Genomic DNA, 27,747 nt, shown 5'->3' on the forward strand with positions numbered 1-27,747 from the left:
CTCTCTCTCTCTCTCCCTCTCCCTCTCTCCGTCCCTCCCTCCCTCCCTCCCTCCCTCTCCCTCTCCCCATTTATTGTTGGTGTCTTTCCCTGTTTATTTCTCTTTGCCCTCTAAAAGTGAACCGTTCTTAAGTTACATTTCTCAGCTTGTTTCTGTCATCTCTTTCATATCTGTATCACTCACCCTCTTACTTCTTTCAGGTGTCTGCACAAATGCCAGCTCACCAAAGAAGCTTTCCCTAAGCTCCCTGTCTCCACCCACCATTCTCTGTCATACCATATATCATTCCTAACATTCTATAATATCTACTTGTCTGTCTCTCCCCAGATCCCATGCCAGTCCTGTGAGGGCAGGGACTTGAACGGTTGTGTTCACTGGTGTATTTCTGTTGCCCAGAACTGTGCCTGGAATGTAATAGGTGCTCAGTTAATATTTGTTGAATGGATTAGCCTATTTTATTGTCTCATTAGGAGAACTTATCCATGTCTACATTATCAACTATTACTTCTAATTAGGAGGCATCTAATTTACATCTCCAAATTCTAAATTTGATTACGCTCCAGACCTCCAGATCTCTTAGCCTACAGTATCATTTTCATCCTTGTCTCCTACTCCTCTACCTAAACCTTTCTGCCATATTAAGACTATATTTCTCTAGGACATATTGTTCTCTCATTGCATGCTTTTGTTCATGTCATTCCTCCTACCCAGACAGTACTATTATGATACTTCTGGAACATTGCAGGCCTCGTTTGGCCCTCGGTCTGCACAAGCAGTTTCCTCTTCCCTTCGCTCATAGTCAGCCATCAAATGATAGCCCAGATGGTGCCTCTCAAAAAGGCCTTTCTTGGCCAACCAACCATGCTCTTTCTCATCAGTCATTTCTTTCATACCACCTGTCACAATTTAGAATCATCTGACTTGTTCACTTACCAATTTTGTGTATTCCCCACTAGACTGTGGGCTCTTTAAGGGCAAAGAGTTTGTATCTCTTATTTGCTAAATCCTCAGTGGTAGAACTGTGCTTGGAACACTCTCAGGGTTCAATAGAGGTTTGTTGGGTGAATGAATTTCCAGAATGAACTCTTCAGCCTACAATGTTCTCTTTTCTCTTGTCAAGTCATTGCACCTTCCATGGCTATTACTCTTCTGGGAATGTATGATTCACTATCTAGGGAAGCCATTGAATTATTGACATCCGTTGTTTCCTGCTTATATGGGTACCTAACTCCTCATAGGTTCCTGACTCATTTCTCTAGGGAGTTTTAAACACCCTTAAATGTCAAAAACAAAAACAAAACAAAACAAAAAACTATACCACACACACACACACACACACACACACACACACACACACACGACATGTGAACGGTACACACACACAGATGCATAAGAGTCAAAAGAGTCAATAGTGCTGCATATACAAAAACTGTCATTTTAAAAACATTTAATCTTTTTCAATTATAGTTGACATACAATATCATATTAGGTTAAGGTGTATAACATAGTGGTTAGACATTTTTATAATTTATGAAGTGATCACCCCAATAAGTCTAGTACCCACCTGACACCATACATAGTAATTACAATATTATTGATTGTATTCCCTATTATGTACTTTACATGAATGTTTTTATAACTGGTAATTTGTACATCTTAATCCCTTTTTCACTCATCCCCCAACCCCCCCCTCCCATCTGGCAACCATCAAAATGTTCTCTGTATCTATGAGTTTGTTTCAGTTTTGTTTGTTTGTAAGAAATAAAAAGGTAGTATGAAAGAACACACAATACATAACAGAAAAAGTGTGGAAACTGAGATGCTTTTAGACTGTATTTCTCTTTCAAGAAAAAGTGTAATATTGAAAAATAGCTTCTCCAGTATATGTCTGGAACATGTGTAAGCAAACTTTTTTCTGTAGAGGGCAAGATAGTAAGTATTTAGGATTTGTGGACCATACAGTCTGTGCGGTAACTATTCAACTGCCATTATTGCATGATAGCAGCCCTAGGCACCATATAAATGAATGAGTGTGTCTGTGTTCTAATAAAACTTTATTTGTAGACACTGAGATTTGGACATTGTGTAATTTACACTTACCAAAATATAATATTCTTTATTTTTTTAACTATTTAAAAATATGGAAACCATTTTTAGCTTGTAGACCATAGGGGAAAAAACCCGATAGGACAGATTTGACCTGTGGGTTATAGTTTGCCAATCCCTGTTTGAGTCAGTTCAGCCTGAATTACAGTCATGTGTATGGAGTGGACGTACCACATGCCTCAGCATGATCACATGCTAGGGAAGCAGAAGTCACCTGAGAAGAAGCAGAGGAAGTCCTTCAGAGAGCACCAAAGCCTGGCACAAAGACCATGAGCAGAAATAAGAAACATGCCCAACTGTGCAGAGGGTCCCAGGCTTTGAAATGGCTAAATGGAATCTAAAGCTGATTAGTTCCAAGTAATTTGTAAGTTGTTTATTGTTGTTTTTTTTAAAATTTTGATCATGGAAAGGAATATGAAAAACAGTTAATTATTGAAGTAACATTATATATAATATGTCATAAAAATTAACAAGTTGAAAAAATTATCCTCGACATGCTGCATACTTTCTTGGCTGCCTATTGAATTTGTCTACTTTTAAATATCAGAGTTTCCTGCTTTCTCCCTTTAAAAATAATCTGTAAACTAATGGGAAGAACATTTCTTTTTTTTTTTTTTTTTTAAGATTGTATTGGGGAATTGGGGGAGGGGAACAGCATTGGGGAATCAGGGAAAGGGAACAGACAAGTTGCTGTCCTTTTGTTCTTCAGTCTAGTTGTGGAGTTCGTTACTTCACTGGCCCATGTTGGTATTATCATTGTGCTCTTCCTAGGTGAGGCAGCCGCTTGCAGGTCATTGGACGGCAGCCCACAGTCTCCCCACTGCAGCCTACGCTGTCGCTGGTGACTCATGGCAGCCCACTTCCAAGTCAAGCTGTTGTTCACCATCTTATCTGTAGAGGGCGCAGTGTCACTGGCCCTCATGTGGGATCCAAACCGGGGCCCTGATGCTCAGAGTTGGCGTCCCAAGCCAACTCTTAACCAACACGCCACTCGGCAGGCCTGGAAAGAACATTTCTTATCTAGTTCTCTGCGTGCGGCTTCTGGGACCTGGGTATCCTACACTATGTGACAGTGATTGTGGAGATGGAGTGGAGGGAGCACTCTCAGAGCACCGTGGCCCTCACATGTGCGCCTGCCTAATGGCTTTGTTTCCTGGAAGGCGATGGCTATGTGCTGCTCTCTAGCAAACCAGCTCTTTCTCTGTAGCCTTAAACATTCTAATCCCAGCCATTTGGGAAAGGAGACGGACTAAACAGGGGAAGTGTGGAGATGAGGAGAACAACTAAAAATCTGTCATTTTGAATGTCTGAATACTTCCTATAAATCGCTGTTATAAAATCCTGACATATGACTTTTTATAGAGATGTTAGAACATAAAGACGATGCTGGGCATGTTACAGGATAGATAAATGGATAGGTCCCCTTTTGGTACCATTCTTCAGTGGTATCTGCCTTTGATCTCCTGTTAGACAAGCAAGATAGTTTTAATTTCCTGTACCCGAATCATTATGTCTGTCTTTTATAGTTAGTGCAACAATGTTACAGTAAAGCAAAAGTAAATTTCCTGTTAATTTGTTAGGTAAAATCAAACTACCCTACACAACTGCAAAATCATACACTACGGAGTAGGCAAACTGAGATTTGAATCCCAATATTACCACTTCCTCATTTGTAAAGTGATGTTGCAGATAATAACAATGAGGATACTGATAAAGACAATACCTCCTAGGATTGTCCTAAATATTAATAAGATAGCGTGTGTAAAGTACCTGACCAAGTGCTGTGCTGAGATCAGTGCCTAGCACCGAGGAGACATTTGATAAATGCTTATTAAATATGTGTTCAATAAATGTCAGCTCTCCTTTCCCTCCCAAATGCCCTCAGTATTTTACAAGGCACTCGACATTGCTAAGTAAATATAAAAATCATGGCTTTCTAAGCTTCTAAATACCAGGAGGTGAACTCCATGCAGACTGCTTAGTGCCTACGTGCTTGCTATGGGTACACAAACAAAACTAGTAGTTGCTTTCTGGCACACTAATGTGATGCCCTGTTCCCTCCCTCCCATATTTTTCTTACAGGATTTCAAAACTGTACAGGTGACTCTTGTAATACTGAGTGATTTTTGCCACAAGCAATACCGTTTTGATAACTGGCCAATTTTCTAATATCGATGAGTCAAGACCCAGTTTATAAGATGTTCCCTGTGAATAAACATGAAAAATGAGGCAAAGTTTAAATATATCAGAAATGTCAATACAGTGCTCCCCCTTTACCCACATGGATGTGCTTTCAGGCCCCCCAGAGGATAGAGCTGAATCCTAGATACTGGGGGTGCCAACAAAATGTACAAAACTGGACACTTTGGCCAACGTTGCTCAAGCAGTAGTTCGCTATAATCAAAAGTGTCTGGACACTGATAGTAACCACTTTGAGCACCTCTTGTAATTTCAGAAGTCAAACATGACTTTTATTCATCCTTTGTTATGGGTATATATTGAGTATTACAATTTTAATACTGTTTTCCCTTCTTAAAGTGTGAATACATTTCTTTGGCACCCTCTGTGTATTATGTTGTTTTTCTTTTCCTATACACACATACAAACCTATGATAAAGTTTAATTTATAAATTAGGCACAGTAAGAGATTAACATTAACTAATAATAACAGAACAATTATAGCATTATGCTGTAATGGAAGTTATGTGAATGTGGTCACTTTCTCAAAATATCTTATGGTACTGTACTCTCCTTTGCACTGAAAGAAAGTGCTGCATGGCTTCTCTTTGGACTATCTGAATTACTGGCATCCCTACTCTTTCACTTTGGGGCCACTATTAAGTAAAATGAGGGTGACTCGAACACTGCACTGTAATACTGTGACAGTCGATCTGATAACTGAGACAGCTACTAAGCAACTAATGGGCAGGTAAGGTAGACAGCGTGAGTACACTGGACAAAGGGATGATTCGCGGCCCAGGCAGGACAGAGCAGGATGGCGTGAGGTTTCATCATGCTCCTCAGAACAGTGTATAATTTAAAACTTATGAATCGTTTGATTGTTTCTTCAACATTCCATTTCGTATTTTTTGGACCACGGATAATTGAATGGATAGTTGAACACGGATAATTGAAACCTCAGAAAGTGAAACTGGGGATAAGGGAGGACTAGTGTATAAGGAAACAATGAAAAAGACAGTGTGTAAGGTATCCCAGAAACTTCTGCATTGCCCTATGTGTTTATTTATGATTATGAGGTGCCCGTGCCTGGGAGTTTCCTCTACTCATTCATAGAATGTGAGTCGCTGTATTAAGCACATAAGTCACTGCGTAAAGGTAGTGCTTTTGAAATTGTCTTTGCAGTCTGTGGCCTTGGCTGGAATGGAAATACTAAATTTGTCATTCATATACAGTCATTTCCTTTCTCAATTGAAGCAATAGATTTTTAACGTGGCTGACTTTCTGTAACCAAATAACCAGAGAAGGCAATCCATTTTGTTTGACAGAGAGAGAGAGAGAGAGAGAGAGAGAGAGAGAGAGAGAGAGAGAGAGAGAGAGAATATGAATTAGTAAAAGGAACCCAATTCAAGTCCCTAGGCAGTACATTTAAGTACTAAAGGATGAGCTCTCTTTAAGTACAATTCCTGCTTTTGGTTATCTCTGAATATATTCAACATAAAGTTTTGAATATGTAATCTCATGCCTAAGGTCACTGAAATACAACCAAAAAAGAATGTTTGATGCAAAAATCAATTACTTGATCATAATATGGAGCACAAAATGAGGTAGTTCCTTGGACTTGATTATGGGAAAACCTATTCTAATAGTAATACCCAGCACTTACATAGGACCACCCATGCTGCAGGCATGGTTCTAGGCACCCAACTCTCACCTCTTAACAGACAGTAAGTTACCTTATTTTATCCTCCAACATCCCAATGAGGTAGATAACATTATTCCCATGTTACAGAAGAAGGAATTGAGGCACAGAGAGGTTAGCTTATTTGTCCAACGTCACACAATTTATAAGATGAACATGGAATTTATCTTCTAAAATGAGACTTTTGAGAGTGATAGGGCGTGCTGTTCATAATTATACAAAACAGCAGAGATAAACTGAGACTGTCCCCTACCCCCCAAAAAAATTTTAAAAAATACTAAAACATAATAGTTACCCTAAAATATGAGGAATTTGAATCCAGGGCTTAGATAAGGAGCCCACACTTAAGCTACTCTGGTAAGCTACCATTTTTCTTTATTGATCCTCATTCGCCCATTTTGCTCATTCCTGTAGCATTTATCCACATACTCTTCCTTTCTAGTCTTTTTCATTCCACATGCCATACACTTTTGTCCAGGAGGCAACTGATGTACACATTAATTAAGTCCAACCTGTATGTGTACCATTCACATTACAAGGATAACTAAGTCAGGATTTCAATCTTCCAGGATCTGATAAAGGCAAAGGAGTGAAACCTCATAATTTTCCCAAGGAATAAGGTTAGAAGCACCACCCTGCTTCAGTGCACCAAAAAAGGGCTCAGTGGTTAAAAAACAAACAAACCAACCAAACAAACACCATAAAAAATCAGCTCACATGCTTTTAGACCCATCTGCAAAAATTCCCTATTCTTTCTGAAGAGCAAACATCTGTCCTGAACCTGAATCCTTTGAGAACTTGGCCTATAATAGACATGATGCTCTCAAAGGAATTTGGTGCTGTATATCCAAATTCAAAATTAAAATATTAAAATTGCAAAATGGAAAGGCAGCTGGTTTCGCTCTGAGGTTTATCAGTGATGAGTCACCTGTTTTCATTGCATACGAAATCAAATCTAGTGTTGTAATGAAACCACCATACAGTAAATTAAGGGTAGTTCTTGGGACATTCAAGATGTGCCTATTTGTTCACAGACACTGTGTCCTTTGAGTTTTTTTTCTATGTACTTTTATCTTCTGTAAGAAAGGTGTTTTCTCAGTTTTTGAGGAAAGATGCTCTATTATCTAAACACACAATGACTAGTTTTAATGCAGCAGCTATTACAGAACAATGGCACATAGATTTGCACTCACGCTTTGCATTTATGTCACTTTGTCAGCACTGGACACATATAGATGCTTGACCTAATTTAAGACATTCATTTTCAATCTTACCTCTTTGTTATTAACACATGAATGTTCCAATTCCCTAAAGACTGTAAATGCACCTAAATTTTACCTAAGGGTTTTGGGCAGTTAAATTCAGTGAAAGAATTGTAGATTGGATTGGTTCAAATGCCTGGTAGAAGGATTGAAAAAAAGAAGGAAATAAAAGTCATTTATAATTTATTTTTGCCATGTGGAAATAGGTTTTCTGATTAACCAATGTAGGGTCATGAAGAACCATACTGTCATCTTAGGCATATTCCTAGGTATGTTTAAGGTAAAGATATACAATTTTAAATACAGTAATACCTTGGTTTGCAAGCATAATTTGCTCTGGAAGCAAACTACTTGTGTTGCAAGACATCTCTCATTTACCCAGGTAAAATGTATTAGAAATGTTTGCTCATCTTGTGGAACACTCGCAAACCAAGTTACTCGCAATCCAAGGTTTTACTGTACTTCGTATTTTAAGGAACATGTATACTGATGATTTAAAGCTAGTACTTGAATCTTACCAGTGTATGAAGTCATATCCCTTTTTATAATGTTTTTATTGAAAATGTCATCTTATTTAAAGTTACATTCCTACTAAAATTAATGAATAAATGTTTGGCTTTTTGTACTCTTTATATTCAAGACTATGCCTTTTAAAGGACTTTTGCACAAATTAAATAGGGATCCTAATTGATTTTTATGTTCCTTTAACTTAAATTGTGTTAAAAAATGCAATCCAATCTATAGTGTCATAATTTAACAGCCAATATACCTCTAATTGAAGAAGGAATGCATTTTATAAAGTGAGATACATGCATGTATAAACATACTATTTTTATATATTTAATAATGTGATATTAGACTAGCATTTATTCAGGATAAAGTGATATATAGTTGATAGAGCACATATTTTCTCTATTTGTTATTCCTTCTTTTCATTTATTTGTTTTTTGTTTTCTATCCACTAAATATAGAAACAGAAGAATTATTAGATCTCAAGGCCCATCAATATATCTCTTGTTTATTTTCCTTTATAGTAGAAACCAGTTGTATGACAGTCAAAATAACAAACAAACAAACAAACAAACAAACAAACAAACAAACCTTCATTTTTTTCCATCAGTTTTTAGAGCAGAGAGGTGAAATAAATTTCCTCTAACACCAAGACAACCAAAGTTGCAGTCAAGGAATTTGGAAGTAGATGAACTTAGTTTTACATATTAAATAGAGCTTACAGGACACTTAAGAAACAGTGTGCCACCAATGTGCTGACCTGTCTATCTATATGCAGTGGAGGTTTTAGACCCTTTAGGAGACATGAACTGGGTTGTTTATGGATAACAAAGACTACGTTGTTTGAAAAAAATAAAAAAACCCAAATAATTAGAGCTGTTATCCAAAAACAACATTTGACATCCATAACTAATTTACGTTTTACCAAGCACCCTCTTTCCTTCAACATTTAGTTACAAAATCCTTTTTTAGGTTTATTATATTAAATTACAGGCCAAATGAAATTCCATCCTATGCTGATAATGGATGTGTATAATAGCCTGAAAGAGCTTTAATAAAGTAGAATAATACATAACCAATTTAATTTGGAAATAAGCCAGTGGTTCAGTACTATATTTATACAGCTGATATTGTTAAATTCTTAATTTTCATCCTCTCTTGATTGAAATTACAAGCTTCTTTAGAATGAAATCTACTTATGAAGAGCCTAATGGTTTCTCACTTCACCTGTTCTATTGTGATAGTTTTAAAGTTTCTCCATCAGCTTTTCATTTAAATCCTGCATAAGACACATGAAACTTTGATGTAAAATAAGTATAGACCTACATAAAATTTATACAAATTATAATTCTTAATGTGTATAATCAATAAGTGCTTAATCATCTATCATCCTAGTTTTATGTGTGTGTATATGTGTGTGTGTGCATTTGTGTGTGTATATATTATATATAATATATTATATATACATATATATATATATATATTATATATATAATAAAATCATTGAATATATAACAAAAACATGTTCAGGAATCACCAAACATATCATTCATTGTTTTATCAATACACATTAAAATACTTACTGCACATAAAGACACAATTCTTTGTTCACATGAACACATTTATTACTTTCAATTGTGGGGTTAATTTTAAGAATTGTTATTATTAATCTATTTGTTAATATCTCTGCATATTATTTTAGCTGTATGGTTATAGCATTAGTGGTGCTTGATTATTTGGGTTCTACTGTTCTTTCTCCTGGAGCAATATAGAATTATTTTCCATGTCTTTCTGGTATCCCATCTAATTCATGAAAACTTTGTTCCAAAGAAAATGTTCAGATGTAAATGCAGAAAATTTGGTCTGAAGACCAAACTCCAATTTAAATACAATATTTAGTCTATGAATCAAGTGTGTTAATCAAAATATTTAACCAAAAATACCGGATGGGCTTCTAACAATTGGAATGGAGGCCAGCCAACCATGAACAACCAGTGTAGCAGCACTGGCCAGTACGCTTAGCATATCCACCCAACCATTGACCATCATTGTATGATTCCTGCTGAAAGCAACAGAAGCCTAGATTAACCTAAAAGAATCAGCAACTTTAATGAATATTGTCTCATAATAAGAAATGTCTGTTTTGTAACTCTGATAAATATAATTTTGACTCAAAATTTTAGTTTGAATGCATTGCAAGGTTGAATTTGATCAATATTGATTACACTGCAAGATTTTAGTTGACATTATTGTTTCTTTTTTAATAGTGGCTAGCATTCAGAAGCTTCCCGCAGCCTCTGTTCTAACAGACATCAACTTCCCAATGAAAGGACGGAAGGGAATGGTTGACTGGGCAAGAAACTCAGAAGATAGGGTAGTCATTCCAAAAAGCATTTTTACTCCTGTGTCATCAAAAGGTAAATATGTGAGATAATTTGGGCTTGAATAACACACTCAATAAGATCATTTAATAAAACACTAAGCATAAATCTCCATATATTACATAATTTATAGCCTCTAAAATTAATGTCCGTTTTCAACAGTGACATTGTGGTCTTACTTGTACCTTGTTGATTTTGACCTTCTGACTTAGAGCCCCAAAAGAGAATTGACTGTCTTTCCCCTTATCACGGAATTTAAACTCATTAGCTGCAACTAAAGCAGCTCCTTCCCTTAGCCTGATGAAGGACAGTTACTTCGTGACACAAAACCACTGAAAGCACATCTTTTAGAGTTATAGTTAATGTGTGCCGTGTGGGGGCTAAGCTGTCCTAATCATGGTTAGGAAAACCTCTCTTCTATCCAGCTTTCATCAGCAAGTCCTAGAATCCCCTCTTGTAATTAGCAGATTCAAGTTTTATAAGACATAGTATTTTTCTTGCTGTTTAACTAACTTTTTAAAAAATTTCTTCTTTCTAGAATTAGATGAATCATCAGTATTTGTTCTTGGAGCCGTCTTGTACAAAAACTTAGATCTAATTTTGCCCACTCTGAGGTAAGCTACAAAGTAATAAACTGTTGTAATCTTTGTGAACTATTCCAAAAATGTGATTATAGCTCATTCTATGAAAATAGTCAAACAAGCTCTGGTAATACAAAGGGCTTTTTCCTAAATGAAATAAAAAATACCAATTTAATGAACAGCTTATTAGCATATTATGCATTTCAAAACAACTAGGAAAGACAATTTTGGTCTGTAATTATAGCCCTGCAATTCTTTTGTAACTAATCATGACTTGCCTTAAGACTGAGGGGGAAAAAAAAGAAAAAAGAAAAAGCTCAAGTCTCTATAATAGAATAGGCTATTTTAAAATTAATCTGTCTTCTCTCTTTATTTGTACTTAATGGTACTGTTCATCAATATTACTTGAAACTAAAGGAGTGGCATGATGGCTGGGAATACATGTTTTGTTTTTACTTGCACAAGATTTCAATTTGCTTCTAAATATTCAATTACAGTTGCATTAAGAAAAATCGTATTGTTCAATTAGAAGACTATTTTTAGATTTCTTTCCTCCCAGTCATTAAAAGAAACAATTACAAATAGTAATTCTAGCAACATTCATTTATTTGCTCTGCTGTCTTGTCTTAACTACTTCACCTGATTTCACAGAAAACATTCACATCTGTTTGAATAGTGGTGTTATCACTCATGATGACCTGTTTCCTCCACCCCGCCTCATTTCGGAGGCCTGAGACAAAGTTATATGTTTGTTAAACAAAGCCACATTTCAGTGAGCTCTTACTCATACCCTCATGAATATAGCTTCACACTTGTAGGGAGGAGAGACTGTGAATGATGTATACAGTTATACCAAGGGCATAACAAATGGTCTAATAAATAAAACCAATTAGAGCTCAGTCCAGTAGAAAAAGGCCTCCCGAGGAAGCAACTATGATTTTGCAGCTGCAGTGACTAGTTACAATTCCTTGGAGAAAATCTTTCTATGTGCAGCAAATTATTAATACAGTTGGTGAGTCATTGAGAGTCCCTCTCAGTACAATGCAGGTTCTCCTTTAACCACAGGGACTAATATGGGAAGTTAAGCTTTCTTCAACTCCCTTCTCTGGAAGGGATGTGGGCTGTCTGAATCTGAATAGGTTTGCACATGATTTTGTTCTACTAATAACAGGTTCTCCAAACTGATAACTTTACTCTGAATTTTTCCACTGGTTGCATTAAAACACATTGGTATGTACAACTACTCACAGATAAAATAGATTTAAAGTCACACCGATTCTATCTTTATGTGTGATGTTCATTTGAGGAGAAATATGCTAGAGTTAAAAATATGTCTAGATACACAGATACTTATTTCCACAGGGAGTTTGTTTGTGTAAAGCTCATCTTTTAAGAATTCCAGAGTAAAAAAAAAAAAAGAATTCCAGAGTAAACCCTACTTATAATCAGGTGACTTAGGTTTTAATTTCAATTTTAACATAACAAAAAATTTATAAACTTGTCCAGTCATTCAGCAATCATCTGCCTTCGGTTCACCATGAAAATAGAAGCACCTTTATGGGACATATTCACCTTATTTGCTGCTGAGGGATATAGTGAATGCAAATAAAATATGCATCATAAAATGCTTCAGATTATGAATTCATTTCCCTACGTGTCTAACAAAGTTGCATTATGATTAATCTTGTTTTGCATAATACCATAGAACTTACCTACACCAATGAAATCAGGTTATTCCAAGTTTCATAAATTTGTATAGTCAAGGGAATTGAAAATTTGTCTAGTGATATCAGCTTTTTGTAAAAAGAAAAAAAATGCATTCATTTAGTGTTTCAACTTTTTTAAATGTTGAAATGCAGAGGCAGCGGTCACTTACAGCTTATGGGTAGAATCAATGGATACATTGTGGGTGATTTAATGGACAAAGCAGGGAACTGTTCAGAGCACTGGGTCCCCTGATACCACCTGTGTCACATAGGGTTTCAGATTTGCCTTGGGGCAAGTCCCTGACTTTTTTTTAACATGTAAACAGTGGGGTTGAACTCAAAAGTTTTTTTCCACCTTCAGGAATTCCCTGTCCTTATTACAGTAAAATTATGGAATTTTAGAGTTCTGACATATTCTTTAGCTTGAAGTCCTTAATAACCTTTGTATGAGAATTATAAATATGTATCCTTACTCATGTTTTCTATGTTTAATTACCTAAATGACTATAGGAAAACAATAGTCACATTTAGATCCATTGACCAGAAATAATGACAATAGAATGCTCAAGATGAAATGTTTAAGTACTATTTGAAAGGTGACATATGAGCATTTACTTTGCATTTTCTTTTACTTCATACAGTAAAATAATGTAACTAAGCACTTTTAGGCTTGTTATTTTTCCTTTTCAAAATATTGTTCCAGAAAGCTTAGTGAGTAAACCACACCAAATATAGAACTGCTAAATGAGAGTAAACCTTTTTAAGGGACAAGGGTGTTTTATACTCAGTCAATCAACAAACATTTGCTAAGCCGCAACCCTGCTAACCTTATTGTCTTAATTATTTTAAATTACTGTCAAAACTCCCAGAACAGTGTTTAATAAATAATAAAGCTCCCAGAAGTATTTACTGGAATTATTGTCTCATCTGATAAAATATCCTATGTAAACCATTTTTTAAAATAAGGTACTTAGAAATTTGGTGTTTATACTATAAAGAATATTTTTGGAACAGAGGGATAAAAATACATCTATCTTGTTTTACTATATGACTTTCACTCTGAAATGAACCCAATGGGAAAAGAAATATCTTCTTATTCAGAAGAAAAAAATATACAAGTTTTCTCTGTATGTTTACTTATTACTTACCAGATTTTAATGACATGTTTTCTTTTTTACTAATTATATGTTGAAATTTTTGGAGCCAAGTTTCCCATACACAAATAATGTTAAGCTTGCTGTTAAGTTTCCAGAGATTTTGTATTTTGATATAATCATTTTCAAAACAATACTTTGCGTAATTTCCCTCTTGGGGACTAGGAAGAACTTGACATAATGCTTATAGTAGATATGATTTAGAAATTTTCCTTCATAGAAAAGAGAAATAACTGCATGTTGACTCTTTTATTTAGATATGTCTTTTCTTCTCTTGCCTTAGTATGTATTCAGTATTCTTCAAGCTGCAATTTGTATTTTACTGTTTATCTTCCCTTTTACAATTAAGCATATTCAAATTGTCCCTTCAACTGAAGGAATTATGCTCTACTGGAATCCAAACTAAATATGTGCTATTATCAGCCTCCCACTTTCATTCTTCTTCAGAATAATTTCTTACAGTTGAACAGCACAGAATCAGTGGATATTAGTGTGTGAGGCCCTTTTAAGATGAGTACCCTCCTGCACGCTGATTATACACCTGAGAACACTGAGCTCCTTGTTACTTCAGTCATCTGCCCAGGGCTCCATGTCCAGTGGGTGACTGAGTTCAAATCAAGTCTTGTGTCTGCCAAAACCAGGATTCTTCCACTGTCTGGCTTCCTCTAGGATGATCATATCCATTTCTTTAAGAAGTACAAACCATGCACTGCTATATCAGTGTGAATACACAGCTGTTTTCTGCAGAAAATCTTAAGTCCCAGTAGGAGGTGACCATGTGTGGGCAGCCCCAAGGAGCCTTGGTGCCCCCAACTTAGGCTATTGACACCAAGGCCTGAGGCTGTCACTCTTCCCACCTCCTGATGACCACTGTTGATCCTGATAGATGAAGACTGGCCAGCCAAGGCCAGAGGGTCCTCAAGGGAAGGTGAGACCTGCTACGCACAGGCCCTGCTCATATCAAGGAACTAACAACTCAAAGTCCAGTGAGCACTTCAACTGGTGGGGATTTTTAACTGTAGTGACCTTTTAGTAGGACCATTTGACAATATCAAGAGGCTTTAAAAATGCACTGTCATTAATACAGCAATGCCACCTCTAAGATTTTATATTATGGAAATCAACTCTAAGGAAAAAAATACGTATCGAAGCACACACTCAAGCCAAAGAGTTCAAGAAAGAGTTGTAAACCATCTATTTCCTGATTCATTTAATAAAGTCAAGTTCCAGTTTTATAGGAAAATCACAATACTTTTGAGTATGGGAGCAATGTGTGGTTTTCCTGGTAGGACATATAGAAGATGTAGTACTGTTAAAAAAACAAAAACAAAAAAACAAAACAAAAACCAAACAACAACAACAAAAAACACTTAAATGGAGCTATTAACATTTAAGGTATTGCAAAGAATCTAATTAAAATTATATGCAAATTCCACTATAGTCTTAAAATGTCAGGAAAAATGCATCTGAACAGAAAGTGATTTAAAAGTCAGTGATTGAAAATTATCTTTCAAAAAGGAACAAGTTTCAATAATGCAAAATCACATGTATTTGCTGTCAAGTACGCCCACCTAATGAAGATAAATCATGCTGAACTTTTTTCATATTTAGGAAATGGAACTCATTTGAGTTTCCATTATTATAGGAATTAACAGCAATTGGGAAAAGCAATTAAACTAAATAATATTAGAAATAATAGAAAAGCAAAATCATAATCACTTTAATAGCGATACACCCTGAAGGCAAGCAACCGGAAGTAGTGAGCTCTCACAAAAGCACCTGTTCTTCACTTGCAGGACCCAAGCTTCTTCATTCTGAGTTTACAATGAGATGCTGTAGTTTTGTGATGCTCTGTATCTTTCTATAATGTCCTCTTATGGGGAAATCGTCCATGGAGATAACAAATTTGCATAATTTGCAAACAAATTTGACTAATACTATGAAATATTGTAATATCACATAGTCATTACAGTATTTACAAAAGTCTGAGTTTAATTTGGCTATACCTTTTAAAAGCAAACTTAAATCCCTGATTACTTAACTTCTTTGTGGTTCCAAGTTGTTACATCCTTAGCATATCTAACTTGAAATTCTATTTAGTTTTCAAATCTCAGTTAGCCCCACCCTACTTTTTAGCAGCCATTAGCTGATTTTAGTTGTAAAACAAATCTATTTAGCTTAATGATTTTGATGAGTCCCCAGTCCCTAGAATGTATATGAAGCCATCTATTTTATTATTATGGTTTTATTTAAATTGGGGGCTTGTTTAAGACAATTATAAAAATGCTCAAGTTAGAAGATACACAAACTATAATTCTAAAAATGTAATGAGACTACAGTAATTTTAATAATTTTCATTAAACAATTAACATCTTTTACTGTACCTCATCTGGCTACATTTTATTTGCACACTTATTTTCATAATCCCCTCTACTGATGTTTCTTCTGTAATGCAGCATTGTATCTTTTTAATGTTGTAAAAGACATAACATGAAATGTACCCTCTTTACTATTTTTTTTTTTTTTAGCTGAGCCATCCTACTACCTATTGGCAGCTTACCGGCAGCTCAGCTCGGGCTGGGCATCGAACTGCTGTTGCTCAGAGCTCAAACTCTTGAGCGAGCTCTTAGGCAACTGAGCCACTCGGCCGGCCCCCCTCTTTACTATTTTTAAGTGTACAGAATAGCAGTGTTCACTATGTACACCTTATCTTGCAACACATCTCTAGAATATTTTCATCTTGTAAAATTGAAACTGTATTTCTTGAACAACAATCTGCCTTTTACCTCCTTGTCTAGCCCCTGCAAACCACCATGATACTTTCTGTTTCTAAAAAGTGGACTACGTTAGACACCTTACATAAGAGGCACCATGCAGTATTTGCCTTTTGTGACTGGCTTGTATCACTTAGCATAATGGATCATATGGTAATTCTATTGTTGATTTTTTGAAGACTCTCCATACTGTTTTCCATAGAAACTGCACCATTTTATATCCCACCAACAGTGCACAAGGTTTCCAATTTCTCTACAACCTTGCCAATACTTGTTATTTTCTATTTTTAGATAATGGTTTGAATTGATATTTCATTGTGATTTTGATGTGAATTTCCCTGAGGATTAGTGATGTTTAGTATCTTTTCATATACTTGTTGGCCATTTGTATATCTTTCAAGAGATGTCTATATAAGTCTTTTGCCCATTTTTAGAATCCTATTGTTTGTTTTTGTTGTTGAGTTTTAGAAGTTCCTTATGTCTTTTCGATATTAACCCTTTGGCTTATGGCTTATAAATATCCTTTCTTATTCGGTAGATGGCCTTTTCACCCTGTGATTGTTTCCTTTACTGCATTTTTTTGTTATGCTTTATTTAGTGCCACTTATTTTAGCTTTCGTTGCCTTTACTTTAGTGTCATATCAAAGAAATCATTGCCAAATTCAGTGTCAGAATATGTTTCCTTATTTTTCTTCTAGGAGTTTTATAGTTTCAGGTCTTACGTTTAGATTTTTAATCCATTTGCGTTAATTTTGGTATGTGGTTTAACATAAAGGTCCAACTTTATTAATTTGCATATACAGAGGGTGCCAAAAAATGTATACACATTTTAAAAAAGGAAAAAAACTATATTAATATATACTGATAACAAAAGATGAATGCAATCATGTTTGACTTCTGCAATTACAAGAGGCGCTCAAAGTGGTTACCATCAGCATCCAGACACTTCCAGACACTTCTGATTACTGCGAGCTACTGCTTGACCAAAGTGTGCACTTGTATACGTTTTTTTTTTTTTGGCAGCCCCAGTAGATACTGAGTTTTCCCAGCACCTTTTATTAAAGAGACTATCCCTTCCCCATGGTGTAGCCTTGGTATCTTTGTTAAAGATAAGCTGACCAAATATGTGAGGGTTTATTTCTGGGCTCTTAATTCTATTCCATTGGTGTTTATACCAGTACTGTACTATTTTGGCTTTCTGTAGCTTTGTGATATGTTTTGAAATCAGAAAGTGTGTGGCCTGCAGATTTGTTTCTCTTTCTGAAGATTTTTTTGACTAGGTTTTTTTAAAGATGTTATAGGAATATTAGGAATTTTTTTTCTCTTTCTGCCAAAAAATGTTATTAGGATTTTGATAGAGATTGCATTAACCTATAGATTACTTTGGGTATTATGGACATTTAAACAATATTATTAAGTCTTCCGAATAATGAACGTGGGATGTCTTCCCATTTATTTGTATCTGCTTTGATTTCTTTCAGCAATATTTTTTGGTTTTCAGTGTACAAGTCTTTTACTTTCTTGGTTAAGTTCATTCCTAAATTTTATTGTGTTTGATTCTATTGTAAATTGATTTTTTTATTTCCTTTTTGAATTGCTCATTGTTAGTGTATAGAATTGCAACTGATTTTTGTATGTTGATGTTGTATATCATAGGTTTACTAAATTTATTAGTACTAGTAGGTGTTTGTGGAATATTTAGGGTTTTCTACATATAAAATTATTTTATCTATAAACAGGGAAAATGTCCCTTCTTCCTTTCCAATTTGGTTGCTCTTTATTTATCTGTTTTTTTTAAGATTTTTTTTTATTGGGGAATTGGGGGAAGGGGAACAGACAAGTTGCTGTCATTTTGTTCTTCAGTCTAGTTGTGGAGGACGTTGCTTCACTGGCCCAAGTTGGCACCATCATTGCGCTCTTCCCAGGTGAGGCAGATCAGTCGCCGGCTTCTGGATGGCCGCTCACGGTGGCTGCTGGCCGCTCTCGCTGGCTGCTGGCCACACATGCTAGCCCATGGCAACCCACTGCCACAGGGGCTGCAGCCCACGCCGTCGCCAGCAACTCACAGCAGTCCAGCTCCAGGCTGAGCCATTGTTCAGCATCTTAGCTGTAGAGGGCAGTGTCACTGGCCCTCATATGTGGGATCCAAACCGGGGCCTTCTGGCATCCCAAGCCAGCTCTTAACCAATGTGCCACTTGGCCGGCCCTATTTCTCTTTCTTGCCTAATTGCTTTAGTTAGGAATTCTAGTGTTACGTTGAATAGAGGTGCATTGTTACCTTATTCCTTCCTCTTGCAGTGAACATTTTCAGTTTTTCACCATTGTGTATGATGATAACTGTGTGTTTTTTATATATGTATGGCCTTTATTATGTTCAGGTACATTACTTCTATACCTAATTTGTTATAAGTTTTTGTTGATTTTTTTATAAATGCTTTTTCTCTATCAATTGAAATGACCATGTGGTTTTTGTCCTTCATTCTGTTAATGTGCTGTATTACACTGACTGATTTTCATATGTTGACCTATCCTTGCATCCCAGAGATAAACTCCACTTGATCAAGGTATATAATCCTTTTAACATGTTGTTGAAATTGGTTGGCCAGTATTTTGTTTAAAATGTTTGCGTCAATATCCATTAGGCATATAGGCCTGTAGTTTTCATTTCTTATGACATCTTTGATCTTGGTATCAGGATAATACTGTTGTGAATTGTTCTTTCCCCTTCAATGTTTTGGAAGAGTTTGGGAAGAAATTCTTTTTTACATGTTTCATAAAATTCTTCAGTGAATCCGTTTAGTCCTGGGCTTTTTGTTGTTGTTGGGAGGTTTCTGATTACTGATTCAATCTTACTAGTTATAGGTCTGTTTAGACCTTTTTTTCTTTTTCATTTCTTCATGAATAAGTATTGGTAGATTGTATATTTATAGGATTTTATCCAATTCTTTTAAGTTCTGTCACTGCTTCATATATTTGGGTGCTCTGCTGTTAGGTATTTATATGTTTTTAATTGTTATATCCTCCTGGTGAATTGGCACTTTTATCATTGTATAATGATCTTATTTGCCTCTTATTACAGTTTTTGACTTAATGACTATAAGTATGGCCATCCCTGCTGTCTTTTGGTTAGCATTTACATGAAATATTGTTTTCCATCTCTCATTTTCAGTCTATGTATATGTCCTTATACCTAATGTGGATCTCTTGTAAAAAGCTGTATTGCATTTTCTAATCACATTTTACTCTCTTTGATATAAGGTTCATGGACCCTATGCACCTTAAGCCTTTGAAAAAATTGTGAAGAATAACTAAGGTCTCTTTTGAGTGAATAATTCTGCACATTTTAAAATGCTATAGATACCAAGTAGCACAAATCTCAAGGACAGGAGAGACCTTTATTACTTTAGTCATAAAATCCATTTGGCTGTACGATCTGCTTTCCTAGCAGTGAATACAAATGTGGACCCTACTAGGAAGCATTGGTAGATCACAAAGCCTAATATGGCACATAAGGAGCCAGCTAGTCACTTAAGCAAATTAGACTAAATTGATGGAATAAATTAAAGGTAATTTTGTACACTGTGCATTTTCTAAAAGGGGATTTGCCTAATGTAAATTTGTTTATTTTTCCTTCATTAAGCATTTTAATATCATGCTATTAGAATAATATTTTAAACCAACTTGGTCAAAAGTTTGATTTTTTTAAGTATGTGTTTATTTAATAAGACATTCAAATATGTGTTAGCACAAATATGCCAAGTGTAATACAGATGAAGATATATAAATGCCAGATACAGATCTTGCCTTCATTGAACTTATAATATTGTGGAAGTGGTCATACGTAGCATTAATGGATGCTGTGGCCGAGATAGGTACGTTAGTAACACAAAGTTGGGGAGTACACATGTAATTGTGATAAGAATAACTATCTGCATAAATATGTTGACTTTCACCTCTTCCCAATTGTATTCTAAATAAGCTCCTCACCCCCCCCCCCCCCCCACACACACACACACACACACACACACACACACACACACACAAAGTGAAAGCCATAAGGCAGACTCCATCAGGCCAGTTGAATAGTTGATGAACCGGACACAAAGTAACATACTCTACAGAAGGCTCCTATCTTAGCTACTTTGCTTTCCACAGCCCAGTTTCCCAGGGCGAAAATCCCTACGTGTCTATACACACAAAGAGAACTTTATAAACATAATAAACAAGATTATAAACTTCTCTTTGGAATACCCATATTTGTATTTCCTGGAAAATTAGCATATGCAACTTTTAAAATAATACAAAATACAAAATATCTGTATACTTTCAAATTGACCATTTACTAATTAAAACTGACAGTTAAGTTAAATTACCATTGAGTTTCTTTATAGCAGAGAAATGGGATTATAAACACAACCAGAATAAAGGGACAGGTTGAATTTGGGTGATGTATAAATATTTTTGTTTTGGGTAACCAAACCAGAACTCAAACACATTCAGGCTAAGATGAAACAAAACAAAACAAAACAAAAAAAAAAAAGAAAAGAAAAGAAACAAAGAGACTTGCATCTGTGGCTCAGGACTGTTCTCTGGGAGAAACCTTCATATTTTTTTGGTGGTGACAGACAGACATTCTCCCCAACTCCAAGCCACATACACCTTGTCATTCTCTGGGAATCCTGTCAGATCTGCTAATATAATTAATTGCCCAGTGTCACCTCACAGCTTTGTTAATTCCATCATTCTCATTTGACCCCCTGATCACTTTTATTCACAGAGAAGCAGAACAAGTTTACAAAGGGAGCTTGGCATTTAGAGCTTTCTTTCATATCCATCTCAATATACTCATTTAGTATTAAATGAAATAATGGACAGTTTGCCAGCTCTGTCTGTTTGCAAGTGTCTTCCCATGAGAAATATGAAAATCAATTTAACTTTGTTGTTTTTACAATTTACTGTTAGGCTGGATGCCAGGAAGCTTTCTGAAAGTTTAAGTTTGTTGACATTACTAAATACATGAGAGATGGGTTAAAAACGTTTTCCCACTTATGTGTTTATAGTTCCTCTACTACTAAACATAGTAAATTCCTTCAACTATGGCATAGTTAGCATTCTTTTTTGGTGAAATCTTGTGGCAAAAACCATCTCATAAGAAAAAACATTTTTATAAAGAATGTGAAGTTCAACATTGTTCTGTGATATTAGAATTATATGACTTTGATGGTATAGCCATTTTAAAAAAACAATATGGCAGCAACTTATAAAATTAAACATGATTTTACCACATGATCAAGAGGTTTCACTCCTAGGTATTTACCCAAGACAAATAAGGGTCCACACCCATGCAGAAAGTATGTATTGCCAATTATACATAATGGCCAAATATGAATAGCTACTATTTGTGAAAGGTAAAAATCAAAAGCCCCCCAATGTTTGCTTACTTAATTGATGAATAGACCACAAATTGTGGTATATCCATATCATGGACTATGATTCACCCGTAAAGAGAAACAAAATGGATGAATCTCAAAAACATAATGCTAAGTGAATTTAGTCAAAAACAAAGTCTATGTACTTTATGATGCTATTTAAATAAAATAAAATCATGAGAAAGGAATGATGATAGTGACAACATGTCCGTGGTTGTCTGGAGCCATGGGAGTGGGTGAGGTGTACTGCAAAAGAGCTCAAGGGAATTGTTTAGGATGAAGGATCAGTGGTTTATCTTCATTTGATGGTGCTTACATGGTAGAATACAATTACCAAAAGCATTAAATGGCCCACTTAAAATTGATGAACTTTATTATCTATAAATAATGTCTTAAACAACAAAAAGGAAAAAAATAAAATGACTTTATCTTTGATACCTGTTATGAATCCTCCAGGGTAGTACATGTCTATGGAAGAGCAGGTGGTTTATTTTGAATCAAAAAGGAGGGATGGACACACACACACACTCACACACACACACACACACACACACACACACACGCATGTATGTATATATAATATATATTTCTTCAAATAGCTAAAAGTACGATAAAATCTTTAAATCTCCAAATAATTGATGTGCAGCATTTTATACATGTTGGATGAAAATCTATACACTCAAGATAGAGTTGGTTCAGTGTTCTATCTTTATATTTATGTCTAAATTTTTGGAGCTTGTACTTGTAATTATATTTAAAACTTCCTGTGAGTGAACTGTACTTGGTAAGATATGTTCCTTTGAGCACATTGAGATAAAGAAGTGGCCTATAAATCTCTATTGCTGAAATGAATGATTGTCAATAATTATCCACAGCATTTATTTATATTTAAACTCCACTTGCTTTCATGCTATTACCACATTCTAATCATTCATCTTCATGAATTTTGAGATGGTCTTAAAAATGCCAAGACAGCACTTTGTAAGAAGAATATTTGGTCTCCTGGAGAACAAAACGGTTAGGCCCACCTTGAGATCAATGGATTATATTAATTTAAAGATTGCCTGAGGGTTTAAATGCACAATCCATCTCTCTCATAGGCGAATCAGATTTAAGTAATCGAAAGCTTGTCAGTGCTATTGCTTTTTCATCTTCCCTGCATCTAAAATGGTAACAGTGAGCGATAGCTCCCTTCTTCCCCAAAGTGTTCTGTTTCCCAATAAGGTTTATTTATAACAAAAAATAAACTGTACGTTTTTTTGCTTAGGATACATTTATTTGACATGTCATCCCAACATGTATTGAGCAGTAGGAGTTCCTATGTGTTATCAGTCATTTCTCCTTTTAATCATAATTACTCTGTTTCAGAAATTATACTGTCGTTAATTCCAAAATCATCGTGGTCACAATAAGGCCTGAACCCAAAACAACTGATTCGTTCCTGGAGATAGAACTAGCTCATTTGGCTAATGTAAGTATCCTGCATTTGGCACTGAGTCACTTAAATAATTTATCTTTTAACGAAAGTTAACAGTCGTTCTTTGACCGATAAAAGACCAGAACACATTTTCTAGGCTTTTTAGAGTTGCAGATAAATTAATGTGTTATGGAAATATGTATTACATAGAAACAATATGCCATATTATTTTAAGCTTTTGTTCATGATAAATCCTCAGTTTATTCAAGATAATAACTAATACGTTGTTTATCAGTGTGCACATTTTGTTGGGCTCTGAGCCAGTCAGTGGGGGAGATCGAGATGAATAAGAGCCTGTCTCACCACATAGTGAGGAAGACTGCCATGTAAATACATAGATTTCAGATGCCTGCAGTAACAGCAGTTATAGTACAAAGGGAAGAGAGAACGCCAGGGTGCTCCCGGGTAGGAGAATGGATGGAGTGACGTTTAAATGCACTAAGTTGAGGATTAGAAAGGGCTCCTTATAACCACCTGGGTGCTCCAGTGACCTAAATCTAAATCTTCCATTTAGAATGACAAGAGTGCTTTCTTAAACCCATACAACTGCAACTGAAATTCTTTGGATCTTGTTCAGACCTTCTGTAGAAATTTAAAATATTTACTTCCCCTTTACATTTTCACTTTGAATACTTAAATTATTGATGAATAGGGGCAAGAGAGGTGATTCCTATTAAGGCTTTCTTAGTTATGCTTTTATACTTCCTCCATTAAAGTAAGCCAGTCTCATGCGTTGCATGTACATATTTGTTATTCCTTGCAAAATTTCTATGAGGTTGACTTTTAAATACAAATAAGAGAAGCACAAAAGATTGTCATTTTTCAAATTGACATAGTGAATTATACAATGGAATTTATAATCACATCCTATGGTTTATAAAACTTATGTATTTTTTTATATTTTATAATTTTTTACTTCCCCTAAAAAAATCAGCCTTGGTTTTATTAAAAAAAAAAAAAGAAGACAATTATCTTTCCTGTAAACCACTTTTTATTAAGATGCTTCAGCTTTCTAGATTGTGCAGTGAAAATCTCAAATCTCTCAGCAATAACTTTTAAACATCACAATTGATACTTAAGCTATTAGGTCTTTTCCTACTTTTGCCAAAATGTGACCATACTGGTTCTATTTAACTACGAGAATGTGTTTTATTTCTACAATATGCACCTCCTCATTCTTTAGAATAGCCTGAATCTCATCACAGCACTGAAAACTGGGAAATAATTTTAACATTGCTTTTGAGTATGGGATTTATTCCTTTGTACTCATATGTTCAAAATTTGTTATAAAAATATTTACTAACTCACTTGTCTGCTTTCATTGTTTATCATGGTAATGCTTATCCAGTTATAAGCATTGGTAAAAAATTGTAAGATATTAATTCCCTGAATTACTTACCAAAAAATCAACACTGTCAGAATGTATACCGTGTTTCTTAGAGAGAAAACACTTCTGTAAATGAACATTCATAAAACTTCCCTAAATAAAGATGAAATCATTATTTAGAATTTAAAGACCATGTTAATTAAATAACTGTTTCTCATAAGTTGAAGAAAGAGTAACCTCAAAAATAGTGTTGATAAAACAGTCTCACAATTTCAATTCAATAAAACTATTTAAAATTAACAGATTTAAGCTTTGAGTCAAACTGCTTTTTTCTGGGAACATATTTGGATAATAGATTCACAGAAGAGATAAACCATGTAAAAATGACTTTCTACATATGGAAAGTAGAGTGTACAGTCAATACATTTTATTAAGCACCAGCTAGATACTAGAATGACAATGAAAGTCAGAATATAAGAATGCTGAGATATTATCCAAGTCACTTAGAATCAATTCTGTTTGTCAATATTTTGAGTGTGTGATTGACCAGATCCCTAAAATAACAATGTCTCCACTCCATAAGGCCTGGACTTAAGAGAATTAGACACATCTGTTACCAAAGGGGGCTGAGGGAGGAGAAGTGGAAGAAGAAAAGTTTATGCTGAAAAAGAAAATGCTACTAAGTGTTCTCACTCCCATGCTCCCCTCACTCGCAGGGCCCCCCTGTGCCTGTCCTCAGAGTGCCACCCTGACTAACAGCCACACCCTGGAGGGAACCTCTCCAGACTGCTCAATCCCTGATTTCTTCCCTCTGTTTTATAATTCCTATTAGTTGTGTGTACAATACATACAGTCCTTCATGCTCTACTGTTTTGCATTTCTAATGCCTATTATATTTATATTTACCATCCAAATTAGAATTTGTAAATACCTTATTGTTCACTGAGGGAAGGAATATAAGACTGATGTACTGAGTATCTTAATATTTATTACCAGTCTTATAAAAATATGTTCGATATACTGATGCTAGTTTATTTCCATTGAAGAGATAATCAAAAAAGCATATACTGAAATATAATAGTCTTCCCTAAAATATAAAGAAAAGATATGAATTTTTATGAATTTTTACATGAAAATTGAAATTGATTAGAACAAGCTGAAATGTCATTGTAACTATAACTTTATAGAGATATATATTATCACTATTATTGCCTTCAAATTAAACTATTATAGATATGACATATTTCTAATATCACATCTACTTCTGCCTATTATATCAGAAGTATCTGCTGTACTTTTCTGAGCTCAGAAAAGAATAATGACTTGCAAATTATATCCATTTCACATACCATGTGGAAAAAAAATTAAGAATGGGAATTAATAGTTATAATGAGTATAAGGAAAAGCCTATAAAAATTTTCTAAATGAAATGTGTTCTTTTAAAAAGCTTTTTTTAAAAAGAAAGTTTTTTAACAGATACCATTTCAAGTATGTTAATTATATTAAGACCCTTGGGAAGTGGTAGGAATAGGTAACACAATTTGGAATTTTGAATCCAAATTGTACTTAGCAAAGCCAATTGCAGTTTTAACCAGCTTGTAAGTCATTGAGTCAGGTAGCATTCTTAGTTCAGTTTTTTTGGATTATGGTTTCACTCTTATGACCTATAGAATCAGGGCCTGTGGTCTTTAATACTTAGGCATAGCAGTTGCTTGCTCTGAAGAAATACCAAATTTGCTTTTCCCAGAAAAAAACTTTTGTTTTTTTATGTTACTTAAGGTTTCTTTAGTGTGACATTTATACCTATCAATATTGTTAGACTCTCGAATGCATAAGGAAATTTAATAATTTTATTGAAAGTAATCATTGAGACCTACAGATGTACAGTAGAATGGACCTATATGTACACACATATACACATCACATGCACACATACACATACCCACCATTAGGATGCCTTGGGGCTGACAATTCTGAGCCTGCTGGGACTTTCCAAGGTAGATAACATCCCTATCTTTACAGATGAGTCAGAAGACTAAGTAAATAAATTCATTTTAGTTATTGTGTTCCCTATTAATTTTGCAAGCCAGATCACACATTCTTTTTCCAAATAAAAAGTCTTTATGTAGTTCCATTTCTAGCAGAAACACACGACTATGAGTATGCTGGCCTGCTGTCTCTGCAGTCTAGGCTTGCCTTTCTTTTTATTTCTTCCTCTGAGCAACAACTCAAATGATCTAGGTAGAAAGTTACGACTATCTTTCAGGATTGAAAATAATCCACCAGATTTATTTGTAGTTCTTAAAATGGTCATATTCACAATATCTCTCTTGAGAATTTGGACTTTGTGTGTGTGTGTGTGTGTTTCCCATATTTGCTTGCATACTAATAAAGCTAAGAAATTAGGAAGCTTTATGTGTGTACACTAAAATTAATCATGCGCCATAGCCTTTGTAAATAATAATGAAAAACACAATGGGGGACTGTAATGAATATGCTTGTTACTATTAGATAAGCATGAGAAACAATGAAAAGAGATCCCAACATTCATCAGTGGGTATTTCCATGAATACCGAAGGCTGGTAACAACCGAAGGAATTAGAAATCACTTGGCAAAGCTTAGAGAAGTACAGTCTATGCATCTATAATTTCTACACAGGGGGGTTTGTATCCCTTTACTTTTTGAATTACTCTCCTATCCTTGCTTCTGTCCATTTGAGAGAAATTTCTGATGTTTTGCCTGCATAAAGCTCTTGGTAATTTTTATAGGAGAGTCATGAAATGCTAACTAGACAAGCAGATTTATGGCTCTGCCAACAGCTGAAATTGAGATAGAATTGTTCTCTAGCAACAGTTTGTTTGGGCTACATCCTAAATTCGAAACTTCAGAAAGCATTCTTCCCAATTACATTTCAAATTCAGTTTATTTTTTATTCATAATACATAGTTAATATTCTTCAAAGAGATGTTAGAATCATTATGCTATTGTTGGAGCAGGGGTCAGCAAACCTTTTCAGTTAAGATTCAGTAAGTATTTTAAGCGTGTGAGCCATAGTGGCCTCGGTCCCGTCTACTCACCTATGCGGTTGTAGTGTGAATGCAGCCATAGACAATATATAACAAATGAGTGTGGCTCTGCAATAAAGTTTTATTTACAAAA

General features: G+C 35.0%; 1 protein-coding gene across 3 annotated transcripts in view; it reads left to right on the forward strand.

Annotated features, from left to right (window-relative positions):
* The window catches only part of LOC109374140 (adhesion G protein-coupled receptor B3), a 409,286-nt gene that overhangs the window by 372,886 nt on the left and 8,653 nt on the right, over window positions 1-27,747 (forward strand). For 2 of the 3 annotated variants that reach the window (XM_019628473.1, XM_019628474.1), the window contains 3 exons: window positions 10,026-10,175; window positions 10,678-10,753; window positions 23,152-23,254. In XM_019628473.1, the coding sequence (XP_019484018.1) occupies window positions 10,026-10,175; window positions 10,678-10,753; window positions 23,152-23,254 (329 nt within the window). Of the gene's footprint in view, window positions 1-10,025; window positions 10,176-10,677; window positions 10,754-23,151; window positions 23,255-27,747 lie in introns of those variants that run through there. The other variant, XM_019628475.1, reaches the window with a different exon arrangement.

This window comes from Hipposideros armiger, unplaced genomic scaffold, assembly GCF_001890085.2.
Source record: "Hipposideros armiger isolate ML-2016 unplaced genomic scaffold, ASM189008v1 scaffold_795, whole genome shotgun sequence".
Classification (NCBI taxonomy): domain Eukaryota; kingdom Metazoa; phylum Chordata; class Mammalia; order Chiroptera; family Hipposideridae; genus Hipposideros; species Hipposideros armiger.